Genomic DNA, 24,400 nt, shown 5'->3' with positions numbered 1-24,400 from the left:
TTTTTTAACCAGTTCAGTGATTGCTACTTAGTGTGGCAGGAGTTAAAACTTATAATCTATTTCTGCTGAGTTCTTTAAACAAAGAGTGATTGATACATATTTCTTTCCACATCAGATATTTAACTTTTGTAATAAATATCCAATATATTAACATGATTATTCTTTTTTTTTAAATCGTCACCTAAGGATATTTTTTCCATTGCTTTGCAGAGAAAGAGAGAAACATCGACGTGAGAGAGACACATGGATTGGTTGCCTCCCCCACACTCCCTGCCCGGAGCCAGGGGTCAAACCTGCAACCAGATACGGGCTCTTGACCAGAATGGAACCTGAGACCCTTCAGTCCGAGGGCTGACACTCTAACCACTGAGCCAAACTGGCTAGTGCAACATGCTTATTCTTAAGTGAGAATGTAACTCACATAAAACCTTTTAAAACTGCCAAGGTATGTCAGAAAACTTACATTAGTCATCATTAATTTACACACAAACATACAGGCACAAGGCAGGTAACATGTAATTATTCTAAGTAAACTTGTGATACAGAAAAATCATTGTTTAAAACAAAGTATCTTAGCAAGCTCAGCTAAAATACAAAATAAAACAACACAAATAAATATTCCATGGCTGTGGGAACTCATAAATTGAAAATCAGACAGTAAAGTTTTAGTGTTTACACATTCACTTAAAACAATGTGTCATGTTCTTTGAATGCAGGCAAAGAAATTAAAATGTCACGTTTTTAAATTTGAAAGGGGTCTCATAGAAATAAGGAGGAAATTATTCAAAATATCTACAACTAAAAACAGTTTTGCACTGTATTCTCTATATTCTATTTAACATCTATACATTTTTGGTAAAATAACAAAGAAGAACAAATTTAAAGAAGAAAAACTTTCCTCCAAAACAGAAGAAAGTCATGCTGAGCTGGTCGGCATTATTTGTTCTTCCTGTTTCCATTTTCACTGAGTAACAGTTTCCAGGGACTTCTTTCCCCAATCTCTGTTCATATAAACTGGTTCTAGTAACTTAGAAAAAGTTAAAGGAGAAAGTTTGTGGTAATAAATGAACATAATTTTCAGAAGCACATGACAAAAAGAAATGTTTCCTTTCAAATGCCTTTGCCTTCATGCAACTATTATAAGTTAAATGCATACAGGTTTCCAACATTATGTTCTGTGGTTCGCAATATGATGTTATGTTACTTATTTTTTATACGTACAAACTATTTTTCTTTCTAATTTTACTGTATCAGCACGCAAGAAAAATTATACTCAAAAATCCTAATTAAAATAGTAGAGAAAGGTATGTTCTTAAGTTATGCATAGAAATTAGGATAAAAAAATAATAAAAATCTACGCAAATAACTTACTATTCTACTGAGCAATGAGAGTTGTAAACATGTTCGTATAATCTGTTATCTAACTTCCTCACCAAAATATGTGAAAATGAATTAAGACTTTAAATTTTCTACCAACTCAGTAGATCAATGAAACTGCCCTAGAAAAACACCAAATTACTTAAATATAAGAACTGAAGAACATTATTTATTGAACTTACTGAGAGGATAGTACCCAAATTCAGATTACTATGAACAGTATATTTCCATCACAAGATCAGCATGGCTTTTCCTGGTCCTATCAAATCCTAAAACAGATTCTAGATTCTGTAAACTGACAAGTGCATAAGCTGTTGGATTTTCCAAGAAAACCCTTTCCATCATGACAAACTTTTCTGAGAACTAAGAATACCTTGAATTAAACTCTGCATGTAGTGAAGCGAGAACGAGAGCGGGATGGGAGCAGAGTGACAGGACCATCTACCAGGCCCTCGGGCCACTGCTTTCTCCATCAGGCTTGTTTTGGTCACATAGCTGTGACTTCCCTTGATGCGAACAAGACCAAGCTCCAGTGGCGAGAGCAGTGGGTATCACTTTAAGTAAAAAGGTTGCTAATTATCATTCATGTTTTCTGAGCACTGGCTTAGTTATTAAATATCTGAAGAACATGTTTAATCTTACGCGTTCGATTGCAAAATAACGGCAGCAATGAAAATGCTATTGAGGAATGATATTTTACTGTCACGGAAAAAAGCGATTAAAAAGTTAATGAGGGCCAAAAGGAGAAATATTTTTTATTCATACGTATAGAAATAATTAGATATTGAACAGTAAGAAAAATTCTGAGGGACAGAGCAAATTCTGCAGCCTCTGAAAAGTGTTGGTCTCCTGCATGGTCAACGGACCCTCAGCAAACACTGAAAAGCAATTTATCAAACGGAAACCCTTGTTCAGAAGCTCAGATCAGTGTCAGACGCCCACTCCACAAACGTTAATGCAGGAAAAAGGCTCGGACTTGTTCTATTTAAAGGCCAAGGATGGTAAAAATCACATCTCTATGTTTACGAATCGAGTTTAGACAGACTGCTTTCCCTCCCCTTCAAGGAAAGATGGGATTTCAGAGCCATTCTCAGACCATTATTATTTTCTTCTTAACTGGAAAGTAAAGGCTGCCGAAAGGAAAGCTGGGAGAAACTTGTGAAAGGAAGAAACCAGGTATCAGCACGAAAAACTACTATGCAAATGGGCTTGAAAACAGGCAGTTCTCGCGAAGGCCGAGCGCTGGCTCCAGCCTGCAGCTGCCAGGGGCCCTGGAAGCCGCCCCCTGCCTTCGCCCTCCGGGCGCTGCACAGCACCCAGCTCTCCGCTGCTACTTCTGAAGCCTCTTTACCCTCTTCTTCAATTTTCTTCTCCTTCATGGGGATGGGGGAAGAAAAGGAATCACAGTATAAAAATACCCTATGTTTTAACATGCTATGGAAGCTGTTGTGTATTCTCCAATTTCTTAAAAACTAATAAAAAGGAAAACCATGCACTTCGTTTCAGAGTCGTCAATGAAATGCTAATGCTGATTAGTGTGTCACAAGAAGACTGTACTTTTAACTAATCACGAGTGCTGCTTAATTTATTATGGGAGAGCTTGAAGGGAGCCAAGTAATTAATGGGTCTTGGAAATGTTTAATTAAAATTTTAATCAACATAAAAGGTGCAAAAAACAATTATTTTAGTCAAATATGATTCTATCAAAGTATATCAGCTATGAGAGGGAAAGACATGTAAAATAAACACGCACACCCATACACACCACTATTAGTTGATTTATAATATGTCCCCTACCCACTTTGTCAAACTTGATTGGTAATAAATGAAGATTTTCTTTTCATTTCAAACCACGGAAGCACATTAATATACAAGAAGTCATTACTTTCTTCCTTTCAATCTGATTAAACTGCTCAGTACCTGAAAATCCGTAACCCCAAGAGCTTATTTGCTATCTCATTGCAGCAATAAATATCATGCACATTATAAATATCATTGCTTTATTAGGGTATAATGTAAATCAGTGTAACCAACGAAGGACAGATAGAAGGAAATAATTACCTTGGACACGACCTCCAGGATACACTATATATTATTATTCTTAGAGGAATACAGGATACACTATATATTATTATTCTTAGAAAAAATAGACCTTTAAGAAGCTATACATACTTTCATTTGGAACTGAAATAAAGGTACCACATCCATTTCTCTATTAAGAATAGAAGGGGGAAGTTTGGGCTTTCCATGAAGAAATGGCATCATGTTTTGGTTAATGGAATAAAGTCTAGATCAGTCTGCCTGGGTTGTTTACAAGGTCTGCTTATAAGGTCTGTGATTTAGGCAAGTTGCATAAATCCAGTGTCTTTTCTTAAACGGGGAAAACACTATGCCTACACCATAGGGTCATTATAAGGATTGGATGGCTTAATTTATGAAAACAATATAATAAACTTTCTATATGTTATGTTAAATAAATATTGATTTTCCCCTTTTTTGTTCCTCTGTTGAAATAGATTTCTCTTTGAGCATATTCTATTTCTTTGAACTAATATTTGCTAAAAGTAATTTTTAAATGTATATCCCAGAGGAGAACTCATAATTTTAAATGAATATTTTTTTTTTTTACATGCTAAAGCAGTGATTTTCTAAGCATAGCTCAGCACATACTATATCAGAATTACTAGGCATAATTATTTAAAAATGTAGATACTTTGACCTACACTGTATCTTTTACATCAGGAGACCTGGATTATTTGAAACGCCGGTATAACATACAAATGTATGCTACTTAGATTCATTTTTAAGGCAATTTGCTTAAGAGTAACCTTCTTGAAAGAGGTCCCTATACTTGGTCCCTATAATATGATATATTACTATATAAACTTCCATTGTAAGGAATTTTTTCACATTTAATATTTTATTGTCAATTAATTTATCTTTTAAAAAGTTTGAAGCCATAGAGTAACTTTCATGCTAAAAGAATTTAATGGCTCTTCAACACATAGAGGATTAAATATTTTTATTCTAGTATTAATGTCCTTCAAAACCTTGCACCAGCACACCTTCCCAAACATATAAGCCGACTGTCTCACATACAGCACCAACTAGACCATTATAAGTCGTTTACATGCATCTTTGCCAACACTGCTCATCTGCTTTTATGCGACATACCTCCACAGCCCAGCACATACTTTTCAGTCTCCCCATGTCCAAATGCAACCTACATTTACTGACCTTACTCAAACACTATGTCCTAAGAATGCCCACATTATTTATTAATCTCTTTAATAGACTTGCTTTTAACTTTAATAGTAATGAAGAGCTTGTGGTGTGTGTTTGTCTGTGTGCATGCTTGAGGTGAAGAGACAGAGAGAGAATTAGGTTATATCACAGTGAGTTTCATTGTAGATAGTGTTTTTAATGATTTTGCCCTCATATTTTGTATGTAACAATTTTGCAATAATGATACTGTGAGAAATCATCAATGTGCTGCCAATGTCACATATTCTTTGTGTAATATCCATAAACACTGGAAATAAACATAAGCATTTGCTATAAATTTCCATGATTACTACATTTCCATTTATTTATTGTAAGTATCTCCACAATGCTATACCATTTCACCAAATTTTAACGGTTTGAGATTTGTGTTCACTTATCATCAAACCAACAATTACCCAAAGAGATGTACTTCAAACCTACAACTAGCCATAAGACTAAATAAAGTTAAGCCTAAAAACTAGGATTGTTTATGATGAAGATTTTAAGTGGAGAACACATCCTGTCACTATTAGTAATTTATCATTATATTTCTACTGGGCTTCAAAATTTGTTGTTGTTTTCATGTTTGTTATATGTTTGCTTGTTTGTATATCTGCTTTCATGTAGTTTATTTATAGGCATTAAAACTATCACTGCAAATCATAAGTATATACACAGAAAAGTTATATCACTGTAAATCAACTATGTACTATTACCATTCTTTCAAAGAACTTTCAACTTGCTCTATGTTTTCGATATATAGAGTTACTGAACATATAGCAGGCAAATTAATAATGCTTCCTCAGAATTTTCTTGTGCTATTTTAAAAACTATTTATTTTGTTACATTCTTCATATAAAAATTCCACTAAGAGATATTACAAAAGAGCAGATTAATGAAGAGATGGAAAGGAAAAGCTGTTAAACTAGCCTATAATGCTTTAAGACATGACTTTCATAAAAGATATAGAAACTTGGCAACTTCTAACACAAAGTGACACATTTAATGGATACAACAAAACTCCACTGACAGCTACAAAAATGGGGCATATTTAAAAAAGTGATATAGAGAGAGAGCTAAGTTTTGTAGGCTTTGAAATATGGACATGAAAATATTATAATATGTAAGAAGGAACAAAATAAAAGCAAAAGCTAATGAAGATATATTATCATCCAAGAAACTCAGGTCGGGTCGGCAAAGACACAGGGACAGAATAGAACTGATGAGGCATATGCACACAAGGCCTCCACTTGAATAATTACATGGTTAACTACTCAGAACATGCCTTCTACTGAAGGAATGAAGCATATGCACACAAAAGATTATGGAGATACAGGAAGCCAGACAGATAGACAGACTTAAATAATACAATTCATACATATTAATGCATAAAACAGGGCTATTGGAGAAGTTTGTGGTCTTTTGTATTTTAATAACAAATCATCTGTGTTGATTTCTGAATTAACTTTGAGAACTAATAAAGGATAGTGGTTAGTGTGATGCTTAGCAAAACTCCCTGGGTTCAGATGTGATTTCTCTATTTACTGGTTGTGTGTAACTTGAGTTCTTTATGTCAGTTTTCAGGCTGGGCCAGGCTTCCTCAGAGAATGATGATCTCAGAGATCCAGGAGCATGAGAGAGAAAGCCGCAGGTCTTTAGAGGCCTTCACTACAGATTTTACACCACTCTTGTGCTGCATCTTCCAGTCAAGGAGAGTCACAAACCAGCCCAGATTCAAGGGCTGGAGAAACAGACTGTCTCTCTTGATGGAAGGAGCTTTAAGAATCTGGGGTCATGTTTTTATACCCGACTGTAGCTATTTTTTATTTAATCCACACCCAAGGAAACATTTTTCATTGCTTTTTTCAGAGAGAATGGAAGTGCAGGAGAGAGAGAGAGAAACATTGATGTGAGAGACACATCGACTGGTTGCCTCCCGCATGCACCCGGATCCGGGCTGGGGGCTGAACTTGCAACCGAGGCACGTGCCCTTGACCAGAATAGAACCTGAGACCCTTCAGTCCGAGGGTCAGAGCTCTAACCACGGAGTCAAACTGGCCAGGGCGCTATTATTTTTATCCTGGGAACTGGCAGCTTAAACAGCAACTTCTATGTGGGCATATAAAAAGAATAAAACAAACACTTTACCCAGCTCTCGAAAGTCCTACGATAATAAATGCAATATTGAGAATATAAAACTAAACCTAAAAGCCATGGCCCACAGGAAAATTAATTTTTAATATTTTCCCAAGAGGTCACTGTATAGTGCACAGAGGTAACTATCTTCTATAGTGTTGTTGTTGAGGTTGTAACTAACGTTCATCCTAGTACCTGACACGGAGAAGTGATATTATGAAAATGAACATACACATATAACTGATATTTTTAACTGTACAGCACTGATAACACTTTTACAAGAGGACAGGATCTCTCTGCCAGTTACAGTATATACGCTCGGGTATGATGCCTGTTTGTTAACAGCCCCTGCAAAGCCACTGCGAAGCCACTCAGCACAGGTGACTCTTTACTCGGGCATTTAACAGCGACATTCACAAGATGAAAGCTAATGACATCTACCTCTTATAACGGTGTTAGGCATGGAATTCGTGGTTCCAGTGATATTAGTAAAGTGCCTCCTTTTGTCTAAACTAGATTTTAGTTATTTAATATATCTCAGCCTTGAGTTTGAAAGGACTCTATAGAAGTTACAGTAAATACCACTGCTATTAACAAAGGACCTTTGAAGTCATAGGAAGCACTTTAAATCAATATTTGCACTATTAGAATGGAAGAACAGCGAAAACATCCGTAAGGTTAACGGTGAAGAGGGATACCAGGCGCCTGTACTGCAGTGCGGGCCTTCCAATGACTGAGCACCTTTGACAGTTATTTCATTTTCTACTGTCCTCATTTAAGTACAAATCCATTCAGATGTTTTCAAAAAGCCACTGTCTGCAATGTAAGTAATAAACTAATCTTTATGGAAATTTTCTACTGTCATTTAGTTCTTTATTTTGCACAAATATGTTTCTCTTCGCATAGGTAGGAATATTTGGGGGATTTAATATTTTGCAAGATAACGGATGCATATGTGTACAGAGATCCTCAAAAATAATAGAAAAGCTATTAGCAAATTGGTAAAAATGTTTCCTGACTTAAATTTAAGATCTATTTCTAGATTTCTTTTTCACTAGTTAAGGTTAAGCAAATGATTTCTTTGTTATTCCCATTTATTTTCCTACACTTAAAAATCTATCCCCATTAAGACTGTCACAACATAAAGTGTAATTTTACTTTAGAGACCTCACAAAGCTCTGCCTCTCACCCATTCTAAGTACAAAAAATAAAGTTGCTGTGTATCATAAAAAATACCAAACTTCAGACATACACTAAATAAAGTAATAACCTCCTATAAATGTACATTGTACAAGTTCTGCAAGTGTGTATTGATTGGGACTAAATTTTATTCATTATAATAAAGTTTCAAAAGCCATCAGTATTCCCATATGTAGATTATTTCTACACTGTTTTTTTCTATTCAGAACGATTTAAAATAACTGGCATGTCTACAAATTAAAAAACAAAGAGAGGAAGATATGTAAAATTTGCTTTCATGAACTGATAAAGCAACACAAAGGAGAAGCTGGCACTTTTATTTTAAGACATTCAATTAACCTAACCTAAACAGACAATAATTTACACAATCTTACAAAGAAATGAAAAAACAAAGCTGTGATAGTTTTATCTAACAATGATTTTGATATAACAACTTATGAAATTTAAATTGTAAGATTGAATAATGTACACATGATGAAACACACAGCATTTCAAGAGGAAATCAAGCAAGATTATTATTAAAATGTAGAAATTATGACAAAAGGGGAACATTGCATAGAGTCAGGAAGTATTTGCATTAGTAAGAAAAATAATGGTTTTCCAGATATACATTATCTTAATCCCTGGAACCTCTGAATATGTTATATTATATAACAAAGGGGAGTTAAAGTTACGGGTGGAATTAAGGTTGCTTATCAGGAGATGAAAAGATCATCCTGGATTATATCTGAGTGGATCCAATGTAATCACAAGAGTACACGGGAGGTCAGGGTAAGGCAAGTTGGAGGCAGGATGCCACAGGTCAGAGAACACAGGGATCCTCTAGAATCTAGAAAGACAAGGAAATGACATTTCCTAGAGTCCCCAAAAGGAACACCGTCCTGTGGACACTCTGAATGTCTCCATAGAAGACCCTTGTTAGCCTCTCAGTTTATGTTAACTTGTTGCAACAGCCCTAGGAAACTAATAAAATCACCCACCTACCCTGCATCTGACTGTATACGAGAGTAAGCAAACAGAAGTGAGAAGGAACATCTAGCAGACATGCAGATTCAGGGAAAAACACCTGGTTCTGGTTTTAGGTCACTGAGTTTGGAGGTGCTCTGCTCTGCAGAACATGGCCAAGCACCCGTGTATACTAAAACATCATAACAATTTTTTTAAATTTTATCTTTATTGTTGAAAGTATTACAGATGTCCTTGTTTTTCCCCATTGACCCCTTCTACCCAGCACCTACTCCCTGCCCCAGGCCTTCACCATAACGATATTTTAAAGCAGAGAAAAGGCTCTAGGTAAGTATTGTGAAAAACAAAAATATACAAATTGATGGAAAGAATAAAATTATTTTACAAATAACTGCAAAAAGAGCCAAAGAAGAAGCCCCGGCCTGTGTGGCTCTGCTGGTTTGACATCTTCCCAAACACCAAAAGGCTGCAGGTTCGATTCCCCGTCAGGGGGCACACCCGGGCTGTGAGCTCAATCCCCGGCAGGGAGCTTGCAGGAGGGAGACGATGGATGTTCCACTCTCACATCTCTCTCTCTCTCTCTCTCTCTCTCCTTCTCCCTTCCTCTCTTTCTCTAAAAAAAAATCAATAAAAATACTTTTTTAAAAAGAAAAATTAGCCAAAGAAGATTTTTTTTAAAGGAGGGTTTGGTGTTCCATGTGCAAGGGAATTTTACCTATGAAGACACTTGGAATACTAATAGACAACCTTTTAGAAAACATTTATGGATTAGATCAAAGAACACTGTTCTTGGTAAAAAATAAACAAGTTTTAATCACCAAATCCATTCCAGATGTGCCACAGTTTAATGTGCCCCAGTTTTAGAGTTTTGACGGGGCTGATTCTACATCTAGGTCTTTGGGGAGAACCAGGGGGGATCCATGGAGAAGCAGATGGTAACGAGTCAGTGGTCTACTCCCAACTCCTAACCAGAGCGAAGGCTTCAGTGGCAGGCTCCCTCTCAAGCTGGCCTTGGCGAGTGAAGTCGGGGACTTTTACCTGATGACTGGAGGAAAGGTTTTCTCTCCAGTCGGTGACGTGTATGCCTATGTGAGGTCTGAAAATGCTAGTTACTCTATCATGAGGCAAAGCAGATCCAGAATAGGGTCAAGCTGTGTGGATTTCAGAGACATGGAGACAGATCCATTAACAAACTGTTCCTGAAACCAGTGTCTTTCAAGGATAAAATATATTCCCTATATTAAGTATATTCTATGTGAACGTATGTTAGTTGCCGGTCCTTGGCTGCTGTAGAGCCAGACAACTACAACTTTCCATCTCTAGTTTATTAACTGTATCTAAAATAGCGATATAACTTACATACCTCAGTAAGTTGGTATGAGAAATACATAAGATAATGTGTGATCCTTTCTGTTGTTTGTATTTTAGAAAATACTGTGTAGGAAAAATGACTCATATAAGAGAATTTAAAAACACACACAAAACAACCAGAGCTATGGTTAGATTAAGTGAAAGGGGAGATACTTTTAGTTTTCCAGAGCTCCAGGGCTAGCTGCAGGTGAGAAATGGAACTGGGCTATTTAATAGCTGTTTGGGAAGAGAGGACCAGCTTCAGGGATAAAAGGCAAAGTCTGTCTCCATTGCCAATTTCACCAAAACAATTTTAGATATTTTGTTAGAAAATTTAATTAACACATATCTATAAAATTGGGACAGCCTGGCACACAGCGATACTGTTTTTGCTCTCATTGCCATTATAATTTGTCAGTTTACTTAAAACATGCTTAAAGAACATACGAGGAAGAGTTTTAAGATGAATTCTGATTAAATATAAAAAATTCACATTTCTAAGAGAAAAACAAAATCAAGGGAGAAAAGATCGCTGTTAAAGTATTTGCACCATTTATGCAGGTTTCTGACAAAATAAAGAACAGTTATTTTTCAAGACAGTCACGGTTAATCCTTATAAAAGTTTGTACAATTTTGATCCTAAGAACCTCAACTCATGTAGAAGTAGCTGAAGCAGGTTTTTAGGAGTTTTCTAAACACATAAAAGCAGAACACTTGTTCTCGCTGCTGTCCAGTAATAATCAAGTTCATAAATACTATTTCTCTCCATTAAAGTCAGCACAGTGATGGAGAGTGTTGAATTTTTTCTTTAAAAGTGATACAGTAATAGAAGGGTTAGACATGGTAATAGTGTTTTAAGAAGTAGAGAAAACAGTCAGACTAAATGACATTAAGATCCCCTACCAATTATGTATGTGATTTCAGTTTTAGGGGTAAGCCACTAATGTTTCCAGTCTTGGTCCCCAGAAAAATAGACATAAACCCCAGAAACGAATGAACGCCCAGCTTCCCTCTGAGAGTGCCAACATCAGCGTCCTACCAGGAAATGCTAAAAAGTATGCATTTGATCTCGAATCCTTTTATTCTCATGTACAAATTTCAATTCTTGAAAAGGGACCAAAATGAAAAGAACCACTAAACTGCCACCACCACTTCCATCACTACCAATAACTCAGACTTTTTTTCTAAAATAGTATTTCCTTTTCTAACTATAGCCCATCAAGGGTTAAGTATTAAGTAACAGCCAGTGAAGTCTTATTAACATGAGTATACTCTTTATGAGAGAAATTATAACCTGAAGAAGTATGTCTTCAAATGTCATTTTCTGGTTTATTAGGAAAAATTAAAAAAATAAATGCCCCCTAAATTTAGACACTTTAAACGGGCAGATGTAACTAGAACAAAGAAAGCACACTGATAGAATAATGTACTTATATTTGATTCATACCACAAGTCTAAAGAAATCATTGCTTGAATCGTAATTTGAGCATCAGTTTGCAACACAGTACATGTCCTCAGGCCTTCTAGGCTTGAAGATTCAATAAACTAGCCTGTATTTTCTTACTAATGGAGAAAAATTTACTAAAAAGTAAGATAAAAAAGCCAGCACTCAAAGTACATTTTGTTTAACAGAAAACATTTCACATCAAAAAAATTCCTCAAGCTAGATGCTTGTTTTTATAAGATATCAGTGTCTGTGCCAAGCTACAAAATAGGTAATTTGCTCTCACTGCATTCCAATAATGTATCAAGTGGGCTTTTATTTATTAATAAATTAGATACATACCTAGTAAGTGAAAATGTTCCCAATAATCAAATAATCTTGACATATTTCTTTTTTTTATTAATTTTGTGTTAACATATCGTTCAAGAATAGATCATTATCAGTAAAGATTGATTATGCTAGAATTGATGTTCACCAAACAAGGCGTAACCATTTAAATAGATATAGGGGCAGTTATGAAATGGTTTATCATCTCTCCCAAAGAAATGCAACTGTTTATCATGACTAAGTGGATCTCAACAAATGCCTTTGCAGGCTTGTACATGTGATAAAGGAGGCAAGATAGAGATTTAAAAAAATAATGTGAAGTCAACAAGTCAATCTGAATCCTCATTTAAAGACAATGAATTTGATACTATTGTTGCCAAGTTTAATACCCAAATTGTCATTAATGTCTTTCTAATTGTTTTACTTTATTAAGCTTTATTCTTCGATTCTTTAATTCCTCAGTGGGAAAATAAAATCCTCTAAGGATGGAGCATGCCTTCAACTCCTTTGTATCCTTCAGAATGCTCAGGAGGTGCTGAACAAACACTGGGTTTTTTAATGCATGGCCATCTATTTAAGGAAAACCACATGAACAAGTCATTTTATACACTGTGGGGGAAAAAGTTTCAGCATTCTAAGTAAACTTGCTTCAGAACCTAATAAAGGATGCATGCATATGGCTGATTTAAACCTGATTTTGCATTGTGGTTTCAGTATCACACTACATCTAAAGAGCGCACGAAGGTTTGAATCACGCCAGGCCACTGGGGATGCTTTCAGAGCTTTGTTCTCAAGCACTAGTAACAAAAGCCAACAGCACTTCAGAGGGAGGTTTTGAACAACTTTATATTCCAAGCATATCAATTTACAACACGCATCTTTACCCAAATAAATTCACCGCATACATGCCAATGAGACGAACGACGGAGGCGTTCGAACACTGAGCTGCGCCGAGTCTGAGCTGGGCCACAGGCCGTGCGACACTTCCACGGGAAAGGGTCAGCTGACAGGGAATCGGTTCGCAAGCAGAGCCCACACAAGAAAACTATCTCCCAGATGAGCAGTGGGAAGCTCTGAGGCTCAGATGAGAGAAAGCGGGTGGTATTAACACAGTCACCCCCAGGGGAAAACAGGCTGCCAGCAGGTATTTTATGAAGAGCTTTTGGGAAAAGGAACACCAGGCGACCCTGATTACGGGCTGTCACCGTTTCCTCACAGAGGAGGGACAGGAAACACATATTAGAATCTCCTGAAAGTGTAGTTCTCCTCCAAAAGTAGGCCAAACACATCCCACAGCAGAATCATTCTGTGTGTGTGTGTCAAAATATTCTTGGGTATGTTGTATCGTAAATTCAGGGTGTGGAGTCCAGGAGAAGGTAATTATTAAGCACACTAAAGGCAGAAAATACCATGCACTGCACTTGAAGAGCACAACAATCATTACACAATTTTTTTCTAGAATGGATTCATTCTCAGTGAGTTCTTTAGAAAAGAGTAGAATGTCTAAAAAGGGGAGATTAAGAAAGTAGGCAGGCCAGCTAAGCAGCAGACCTTAAATGATAATGTCGTACCTCAGAGTTCTGAAAAATCTGTGAATTACAGTCAGAGCTGTGTGTCTCGGTCATTAATTTTAAAAAGGAAGAAAGACCCAACATAAAAAAGTCAAATAACTTGGCAGAGAATTATTTGATGAGTTAAAAAAAAATTAAAACATACATATCATCATTACTGCTAGTAGTGGAATTATAACACTGATTTGAGTAATAGAGAAGCCATCAAACTCATTCATTTATAATTTTTTTAAAACAAACACAGGTGCTAGGCACTGCTGTGACCCTCGGGGGAAAATTACAGAAAAACAGACAAGAGAACACAGAGTTATAACGGCTTTTGCTCCAAGTTATGTGAGAGAGGCAAGCCCAAACTGGAGAACGGGGCAAGTTTCTCCAGGAAGCGGCAATTTAGGCGGACCTGAGGACTGAGCTATCTAGAACGATTATCTAAGAAATAGGTTTTAGGCAGAGGAAACAGCTTGTGCAATATTTACTAGTGACTCAGATGGCTCCAAGGTAAGAATCCCCTGGTTTAAATTCCTATTCCCTCACTTACTAGATTTGTGACCTTGGGCAAATCACTTCACATCTTTAAACTTCAGTTTCTTCATCCTAAAAAATGGGAATAGTAATAATATTATGTCATGAGGATATTGCTAGGATAAAATAAGAAAATGTAAATAAAGCTCCTGCATAGCAGAGTGCACACAGGGAGTGCTGGCCCTCACTGTTCCTGCCACCATGACCACAGCAGGCGGGCGCCAAGGAGAAGACCCGAGGTGCCTTTTCAGAACCCAGTCAGTCAGTCTCCAGCAAGGTTCTAAAGCCAGTGAACCAAACATGAAATCCGATGGCTTCTAAGATATTCCACCCCCTTTGCTATTCATTATTAAATAAACCAGTCATGAATTATGGACAAATCCATCCTATTAGAGTCTCATCCTCCAACTATGTTTTTGAAACAGCAAACAGGCCTGGGGACAAGCACAGAACTCATGCCTCGCTGAAGCCAAGTGTCAGGGTAGACGGGCAGCTTCTGTTGGCAAAATTAAAAGCTTCTGTTGGCAGCCACATAATCGGCACACTAATCTGGTGACAGCAGCAGCCGTGTGACGCTAGTGTAGAGATATCTGCGATATGTAACTAAGTAAAACATTTGTCTCCAGATATTTTTCCTTAGAAATTTAAATAATTGACCTAATTGATATCTAACCACACATGACAATGATGTAGTTAGCAAAATTTGTATTTTTCCCTCATCTATATTGATGAAAATGGGAATTAAGTGTCTATTTTCTATATGTGAAGTGTTTTCCTCCTTTCTGCTCCTACTTTGATGCTGCTGTTCTCTTGCTTCTTTATGTTATTGCTCCAGATATTTCATCAAAATTAGAACTTTAATGCTAATACACAACTTAGAGTTCTAAGAAATCACTGAAAATAGAATCATGCTTTACTCCTTCAAGTTGGAAGCAGTCACTTTTGTTACCTGTTATTTTTTGTTTTTTAATGTTTTTGCTCTCTCCAACTGACTTCACCAGTGGGTCTGTCTATACAATACTCATAAAGTCTAAGACCTATTAATCGCATAGTTTCTTTCATGGATTCACACTATTTGGAATATTATTAAAAAGTTTCTTAACTACTACTATAGTAAGATTTAATACCTAATTAAATGCTAATCATTACACTGATTGTTTCACCAACATTAACTCGTTTAATCCTCACAACCACCCTACATCATAGATACTATTTTTTTCTCAATTTTACAAGTGGGAAAATTAAGATTTGGGGGAGGTTTAAGTAACTTACCCATGTCACAAAGTGATGGAACCAGAAAGTCTGGCTCCACAGTCTAGACCTTTAACCAACATACTAATCTAGATCTGTCACTGGGTTGAGTTGATATGTAAAGTATAGTGTATGTATGAAAATTTTAAGCATTGCATGAGATGGCCAAAAGCACCATGGGTGAATCTATAAAATGTTTTGATTATGGTAAAAAAAATTAGTTCACATAGAAGATATTTAATGTAACCATTAAATTTAAAACATATGCATTCAATATTAAATAAATTTTATAAGAATAGTTGTAAATAAAAACAAACAATTAACATATAAAACAGTTGCTCTTTAGTGTAGGGAATGGCAAATGGATTTGGGATAGAATCGGTACATAAAAAAAATATATAAACTAGATGAGTGCCTCGCATGATTCAAAGATGGTATTAACGTATTATGAGTTGAAGAATATTATTAATTCAACCCTCAACTGCAAATACAAAAATAAAATAGAATAAAAAAAAGAATGGAGGAAAGAAGGAAGGAAGGAAGGGAGGGAGGGAGGGAGGGAGGGAGGGAGGGAGGGAGGGAGGGAGGGAGGGAGGGAGGGAGGGAGGGAGGGAGGGAGGGAGGGAAAAAGAAGAAAAAAAGAGAGGAAAGGAGGGAAGGGAGAGCAGATAAGATGAACAAATTTCAATTATTTTAAAAATAAGACTCTTCCAAAATATTAGAGCCTGGCCAGCCGTGGCTCAGCAGTTGAGCGTCGACCTAGGATCCAGGCGATCGGGGTTCGATTCCGGGTCAGGGCACATGCCTGGGTTGCGGGTTCGATCAATGACTCTCTCATCATTGATGTTTCTCTCTCTCTCCCTCTGCTTTCCTCTCTCTGAAATCAATAAAGATATATTAAAAAAAAACACACAACAAAATATTAGAGATAATGTTTAAAAATTATACGTAGAAATTTTCATTCAAAATCTAACAAATTCATTGGCATATGTCTGCATTTGAATGTCACTTTATATATTTATAAAACTCAAGTGATGAACCTTTTCTAGCCAACAGAGAAATCAGAACTTGAAAAACTCCAGGTTTCTTTTCTGCTAGGACAAAGGCATTGGGCTTGGGATTCACCAAATGACTTGTCCAGGCAAGATACGGTTTCAAACAGGCAACTTAAAAAATAAGATCTTGTGAAGGTCTCAGGTTTTACTTTCTTCTGGTGAAGATGGCAGCAAAACATGAAAATTTTTCAGGGTCTTCAAGTTTGAGATTCCGAAGTAGCAATGCTACTAGTGGCAGTAGCTACTGTAATAAAGTCAAGTCCCTGCCATTTATTGTTTGGCAGCTGCTAGAGCAATGTTCCACTTCATCAGGCCAGATCTGTGGTTGACTCTTGGGCATTTTTCCTGGAAACTTAGCTTCTAATCTTTTAATCTGTTCTTCTCAATGACTGTATGAGCCACTATTGAAGGCCTTTTCCATGTGAAGCAGGCAGAGTAGATTTTGTTTGCAACTAAGAAAACAGACCATACAAAAAAAAAAAAAGTTTCCAAAGAGAAGTGTTGTAGGTAAGTCTTTTAAAGGAATGGGAACACTGCACCAGTGATTTGACTAGCTGTGATTCCCTGTGGCAAGGTTCTATTCAGTGTTAAATGATGGTGACCTAACAGTAGTTAGCAGAGAGTGGCATACGTCTCATCACCTGTGGTCACCTCAAATAAACTGATTCTTGAGGATAATATCTTTGGTTACCAAATTCCACTTGTTTACCAAATTCCACTTGTTTTAAACTATAAACACACAAGAAATACTAGAAATATGGGAAGGATTGGCTGTGTCTAACTGCACTACAGAATTTAAAGAAATAAGCAGTATCAAGTTTGAATTCTCAGCTCAAGTCATATTGAGATGATCAGGCCCCATTCCAGAAATATCTCACATGCTCTCACACTGGAAAGAATGACAGAGCCAGGCATCACAATCCAAGTCTTTTTCCACAGAATTCCTGAATTACAAAGATGTGTGAATTTACTGCTTTGTCTTCTAAGAAGATGAGGTCATGTATTGGAAAAAAGTGAACTCCTGAGCATTGGGATGTGGGTATGTATGAGAATTCAAAATACTCTCAACTTCTAAAATGTACTGAGTCTCTCTTGCTATAGGATTCAGTTATCCCATAGCTGAATGAGGAAGCTGGTCCTCTGTGTTGTCAATAGCAAGTTTACACCTTATCAAAGACCATTAACTGATGGAAGCAATTTTCTTCCTGCCCAAACCTATTGCTCCATCTGAACTCAAGATCCCAACAGACACTTATCTGATCACTACTGGGGACAAGAAGTTTCTTTAACATGAGACTCACAAAATTCTATAACTTAAATTTGCAGAAGCACTAGAAATAAGTATGAAAATGGATTTTATGCATTCCTTACATAAGGGCGAGAAACAGTTTAATTCAAGCCGGTATAAACTGATGATTAGAGATTCTAGATCTAATGTGCTTCTCTAGGTAGCTGGCACAGGTGCTAAATGCTTCTTCTATTATTTGACCAAAATCTGAACTGAAGGGTCACCTTAGATGAATAAAGTTCAGGTAATTCTTTATTGTAAAAGAAGACATTAAATGACCTACTGAAATAGAAATGTTAAATTAGATTTATTTTTAAAGATTTATGAAACTACCCACTAGTGACATTTTTTTTAGATTTTTTTTTTATTGGGGTGACAATGGTGAATAAAATTACACAGGTTTCAGGTGTACAACTCTACAGTACACCATCCATATATTGTATTGTGTGTTTACCAGTCCAAGTCAAGTCTCCTTCCATCACTAAAAACATCTTGAAAAGGGGCCCAGAAGATACTTTCTTCACCATAATGATGAGAAATAAATTGATGAGGATAGTGCTACACCTATATTTTTATATATTTCTATTTTTTTTTCTGTTTTCTGAACTTGAGAACACAGAGATTGAAGCTATGGTAAAACAATTTCTTGATTTCTTTAGGGTTCAGGTGAGGCAGAGGCCAAGCAGTAACACTTTATCACTGAAAAGAAGGGGGAATGGATTTCAAAATAGACAACAGAATTTGAATAGTAAAAAGTATAATACTCTGGCATTCAGAGACCAAAGTAATGGGACAACTGATTTGTACCACCAATGACATCAAGGTATGAAGCATACAAATCAACATTCAGTGATCTAGTTACGGTCTCTCACCAATTCCCATACCTGAGTTAATTTACTTACCCTGTATCTTCTTAAATGAAAAGAAAGGTGGCTACCCTTGAAGAAGGACTGTGCCATAGCATCAGATGTTAATACTGTACATCTTCCTTTTAACTTTTCTAAAAAGTTATCTCCAGACATTTTTAAATACAGTGTGTGTATTTCAGAGATTACTGCGCACTGCCTCTGAGCTAACACTAATCCCTGTGGATCCAGAATACTACTAAGAAACAGTGATCTGGGTGGAAGCTGCGGGGTCATATGATGAGTGGGTTTTTTTCCTGAGCCCATATCACAGTTAGCATAGTGATGCCTCCATTCTATCATTTCATTAATTCATCAGATCTTTGTTGCATATTTGGAAGATACCCTGCAACTGGAAGAAATAACTTTGTCTCTGAGGCCCAGGAAGTAAAAGATTGTAAAACTATAGTAATGGGCAAACTAAAGCGTATTCCTACTGCCAAACGAGTAAACACCAATCTTTATTTTCTCCTTGGTGAAATGCAGCAGTTAGTGCCACCATACAAAATATGGAAGAACAAACAGTGAGGGTTAGGAACGCACGTCGATTGAAATGACCTGTTTGGTATGTGTAGAAGCCAAAAGAATCTTTGCAAACAAGGACGCATTTAATCAGGTGGTAATTGCAAGCATGGCCAGTATGGTTTGTCCAGTGAAGAAAGTCAACAAATATCCTTGCAATAGTTATTACAGAAACGATCTAACAAGAGGCAATTAACTTTTCTTAACTATCTGTATAAACAGAGACCACCAGAAAATGTCTGCTGCCCTCTTGGCAGCAACAATGCTGTTCTTTCACTCTCTTGTTTCAGCATTCTCTTAAATTTCCAGCTCTACAGCCTAATTTAGTCTTCAGGAACCCTGACCATCTCAGCATCTTATCAGACAGCATGCTGGTCGACTGCATGAATGGCATCAAACTGAAAGTACCTGATGAAGTCGTAGTATCATGTCCCCCAGACACCTTTGCAAGAACTAAGAAATAAAACCCATCAAAATAGAGAGAACACCTGCACCAGTGATAGTTCTGATAGTCTGGGAAAGGTTGGGGCATTCCCTCCAAAGTGTGTGATCCCCTCTGAGGAAAGAGTCCAAGAGTCTAAGACTAATTCAAAACAATTAAAATGTGGTCCATTACAGCTCAGAATTAAGATTCTATACCTTTGCATATTAAAGTATTAGTGATTTTGGTTTTCTGTTTAGAATGAACTTTTTTTTCTTGGGATAATATATACATTTGTGTATATTAAACTTTAGCTTGATACAGTATGCCTAGCGCAAAATTATCTTAAAATTTTAAAAAATGTATTCACAGAAGAATATAATAAATGCACACTATTGTGTGAGCAGATAAAAGTTTAAAGTATTTGCATTTTATGGAATTTTTAATTTTAATGCTATGTATTGAAATATCACTATCCATGTATCTATCTAAATCCATCTATACATCTATTTAGACATATATTATAGATACCCTATAAAAGAATATAACATTCTATAAGTGTTGTCATATAAATGACATATATATATTTTTACAAAGAAATATGACCATATGTAAGTCAATTTTTAGAAAGGATACATTAAAAAAGAAAGAGAAACTTACTAGAAAGCTGGAGGAACTCAACAAATTTTTATTATTTTTCTCAGTTTAAGAGTTTAATAATGCATGGTTTGCATATCCATCATTTTATCCACTTTGCAGTTTGACTCTTTGTTGAGTTTTTTACATAATTAATGCATTCACATTTAATAATTTTCCTATCATTGTCCCTTTCCCCATAGACAGTATTTCTTTACCTTTATGTAAATTACTTTTACTTGCTTTTTTCTCTGTAAATGTGTTTATTTTTCCTGACTATGAAAATTCTTACAACAATTTTATAATTCTTTCCTGTCAACCTCAGTTCTGTTTGCTACATTTTACAAGGAACAATAATTCCAACTAATTCTAGTATTTAGTTTTCCTTAAAACTTTGTTTTTTGACTTGACTATTAAGTTATATGTAAAAAAAGTAACATTTAAATTTGGACAACTTCTCTCAAAAGCAAGGTGCTAGACTCCATAATGATAGGGAAATGTTTTAAATACTGTATAAACATCCATAAATTAATTAAAACCAGCAAAAAAACCAACATTATTTCTTTTTATAGACTGATCAGCCAAGGTTATCTGATTAATTTCAGTTCCTAGCTTAATGCAAGATTTTCATCTTAAAAAAATTACTATTTCACTTATATGGAAATCTAAAGAACAAAATAAACAAAATAGAACAGACTTGTAGATACAGAGAACAGACTGACAGCTGTCAGAGAGGAGGGAGGGGTGGGGGACAGGTGAAAAAGGTGAAGGGATTGAGAAATAAAAATTGGTAGTTACAGAACAGTCACAGAGAAGCAGATTACAGCACAGGAATGGAGTCAATAATACCATGATAACTGTGCAGGGGACCAGTGAATACTTGAAACAACGGGGTGACCACTATGTAAAACGCATGATTTTCTAACCACTTTGTTGTACATCTGAAACTAACACAGAATAATACTGAATGTAAACTGTAACTGAAAAAATTTAAAAAGTAAAAAATAAAATACACAATGAAAAACTTCAAAGTACAAATAAGTACTATTTTTTCTTATATTTTCTGAATATAATTTCAAATCTGAACAGTTCACACATGGATTGATGTCACCAAAAATAAATTAATTAGAAAATGCCAGGGCAAATTACAAACTTGAGACAAATCAATTAAGAAAAAATGCATATATCAAAAATATAATCCTGATAGGGGATCGAAACTGAAGTGAAAATCTGCTGAAACAAGTTTTATTCAAAATGCACATATGGTACAGATAACTTTCTTCAATTTAATGCTTTAAAATATTCAGGCATTGCCCAGTCAGTGTGGCTCAGTGGTTGAGCATCTACCTCTGAACCAGGAGGTGATAGTTGGATTCCTGCTTGGGGCACATGCCCAGATTGTAGGCTTGATCCCCAGTAGGGGGTGTGCAGGAGGCAGCTGATCAATGACTCTCATCATTGACTTTTCTATCTCTTTCCCTCTCTCTTCATCTCTCTGAAATCAATGAAACATATTTTTAAAATATTCAGGCTTTAAAAATTAATTACCACAGCCCACTTTGTATAATGTTGGTACTTGATAAATCCCAAGTCTAGGTAACATTAAATCTAAGACTTTTTAGGAGCTACTTGAAGTCACAATTTTTGTGGAAATTGACACTTAGTTGGTTTAGAATGTCAGATACTAAGGAATATCCCTTCACTGTATTTAGATTTTTTCTGGTAGGTTTATAAAGATTTTAGAGCATATGTACCCTGAGAATTTGGAAAAAAGCACAAGTCAACAAAATTTTTCTCTGAATACTTAATTTTTTTTTTTTACATGATAACCATGCCTTGAACAGCTGGACAAAAATTATCCTTTCTTGGTATTTAAGGTATTTATAGTCCAAAAAAATACACTTTACAGTTTGAACAGGCCAGCAAGTGGAAAAAAAACTAGAGCAAATACTTATTAAGCACATCATTTAAAAAATAAACAGTCATTTCCTACAATTAGTTCATCAGAGAAATATCTTTCTATCTTTTAAAGAAGTTAAGGGTATTCAAGCTAGAGAAGGTTCTCCCAAAGGAGTACAGCACTTAGTGATTGTTCGATATGCTTTCAATATGCTAATGAAAGACTCACAGAAGAGCCAAGTCAGGTTGAACGATGTTGCACAAGAAGCCTGAACTCACACGTTTAAAGCCAGTACTTTTCTGATGTGGGAAGACGGTTTACATTTACTGAACACATGTGACATTTAGTTACTGTGATGAAAAATCGACATATACTAGTATTGCTGACAGCTGAGTCTATACTGAAAGAAAACTTAATTTTCACTATTCCTATCCATCTCTTTAGCTCCCTTTTTTTACTTCCACCTTAAGTTAAAGAGTAAACAGAGAAAAATAAAATTCACTGAGAAATGTAGCATACATGTGTGCAATGTTTTCTCTCACAGAATTAAAAAATTCTGTGAAATGTATTCAATGTTGATCAAACATCTACACTGTTCAGATTGATTCTTAGTGAACTGCTTAAGTATCTTCACATTGTCTGGATTCTTTATACTATTTCCTTCAGTTTTATCAATCAGAAGTAGCTATGAAGTCAAGTGCGTACATTTTCTTATTCTTAATGATAGACACTTGATTGACTTGATATATCCAACAATTCAAATTATTTTGGCCAAGAGTTGATTAGCATCAGCACTCTCTTGTCAACTCAGTCATTCTACAAACCACAGTCTTGTACTAAGACTATTACAAGACTAAGGACGATTCCGTTCAAACCTATCCTATTTCACTGAGTACTCCTGGCAGGGATGTCCACACAGACAAAGTCCACCTGAGGTACTAACAGAGTGACAAGCTTATGCCCTTCAGCTGAGAGTGGTAGCCAGGGAAGACAGGGACGCTACATACAAGGGGTTGGCTTTTAATGCCTCCCACCCCTAGATAACCACTGCTGGTAAAAACGTGTCATAAACTCTACAGGCTTCGAATAATTATTGTCGGCTAATAGCTGAACTATTTATTCAGCCACAGTTTATCTTTGGTTCTTACTTTACCAGAAAATAAGCTTTCTGTGTTGATTTGCTTAAAAGAATATTTGAGGGGAAAATATAGAAAAATTAGTGTCTCAAGCAGAACTGTATTCATTTCTCCCTAATAATTACTACCTAATAATTCCAAGATCTTCATATGGAAGATAGATGTGTTTTCATGTGGTTGTACACAGTTCGTAGTTATTCTAATTTTGATAAATGGATTATAAAAAATTCATTTCATGCACTTATTATAGTAATAGAAAGAATAAGAAAAGACTTTTTCAATCTGCAAATAAAACTCAGCTGTGGTGCCAAACAAATGAACAAATAAGCAAATGAACTGGGCCTGATTATATGTTAAAATAGTAAATTTTTAAAAAGTTGAAGTAAACAAAAATGACCAAAAAATGTAGACTGAACTATAACAGCACTAAGTGGATTTAAGTCAAAATGTATTTTTAATGAAAATTCAATTAAAACTTTTTTTTTTTTGGTCCATGAATGTGTCTGCTCAGAAAGCCTCAGCCTTTATTTGTTTAAACTATACAAAGCATCTTAGATGCATTCTACTTCAAGTCCTACCCCTCTGGCTCGTGAGACGTTCTCACGGGGCTCGGGCAACGGGCCCGCCGCCTGAGATCACTGACCGAGCCCGTCTACGGTGTGTTATTTGCTTGGACATCACACTTACCTGCTTGGTTTGTGGTTACATTTACAGACACATACTGCCGGGCTCCTGGGCTCAAGTCGGACACTCCGTTCACTGCCTCAATCTCAAAGGTATAGTTTGTGTGAGCGAGCAGGTCCACCATCATGACAGAGGTGTTTTTCAGGCCGATCTGCCGGGGGAGGTACCTGACATGACCTCCACACTCGTCACACACACCTGCATGGGAGTGGCACTTCTTGCATGCAATATAATACGACACATCTTTCCTTCCACCAGCGTCAGCAGGGGGAATCCATTCCAGAAAGACACTAGTTTCATTAACATTCGAGATGGCATTCCGAGGAGCTGAAGGGGGTCCTGGTTTGCAAAGTAAAGTGAGAAAAACAGATTTTAAGACAGGCATCTTTACTACACAAATCCCTGGTCTGAAGGAGAGAAAAAATAGATTTGCAATTCGTCTCTT

General features: G+C 36.1%; 1 protein-coding gene across 1 annotated transcript in view; it reads right to left on the bottom strand.

The window, feature by feature from the left end:
- EPHA5 (EPH receptor A5) overlaps positions 1–24,400 on the bottom strand; it is a 147,612-nt gene that overhangs the window by 115,501 nt on the left and 7,711 nt on the right. The window contains exon 3 of the mRNA XM_087827578.1: positions 23,959–24,294. Coding sequence (XP_087683704.1) covers positions 23,959–24,294 — 336 coding nt within the window. The remainder of the gene's footprint in view (positions 1–23,958; positions 24,295–24,400) is intronic.

Source organism: Miniopterus natalensis, chromosome 1, assembly GCF_054644295.1.
Source record: "Miniopterus natalensis isolate mMinNat1 chromosome 1, mMinNat1.hap1, whole genome shotgun sequence".
Taxonomy (NCBI): Eukaryota; Metazoa; Chordata; class Mammalia; order Chiroptera; family Miniopteridae; genus Miniopterus; species Miniopterus natalensis.
Note: the sequence above shows the minus strand (reverse complement) of the source record. Positions and strands in the feature narration are given on the sequence as shown.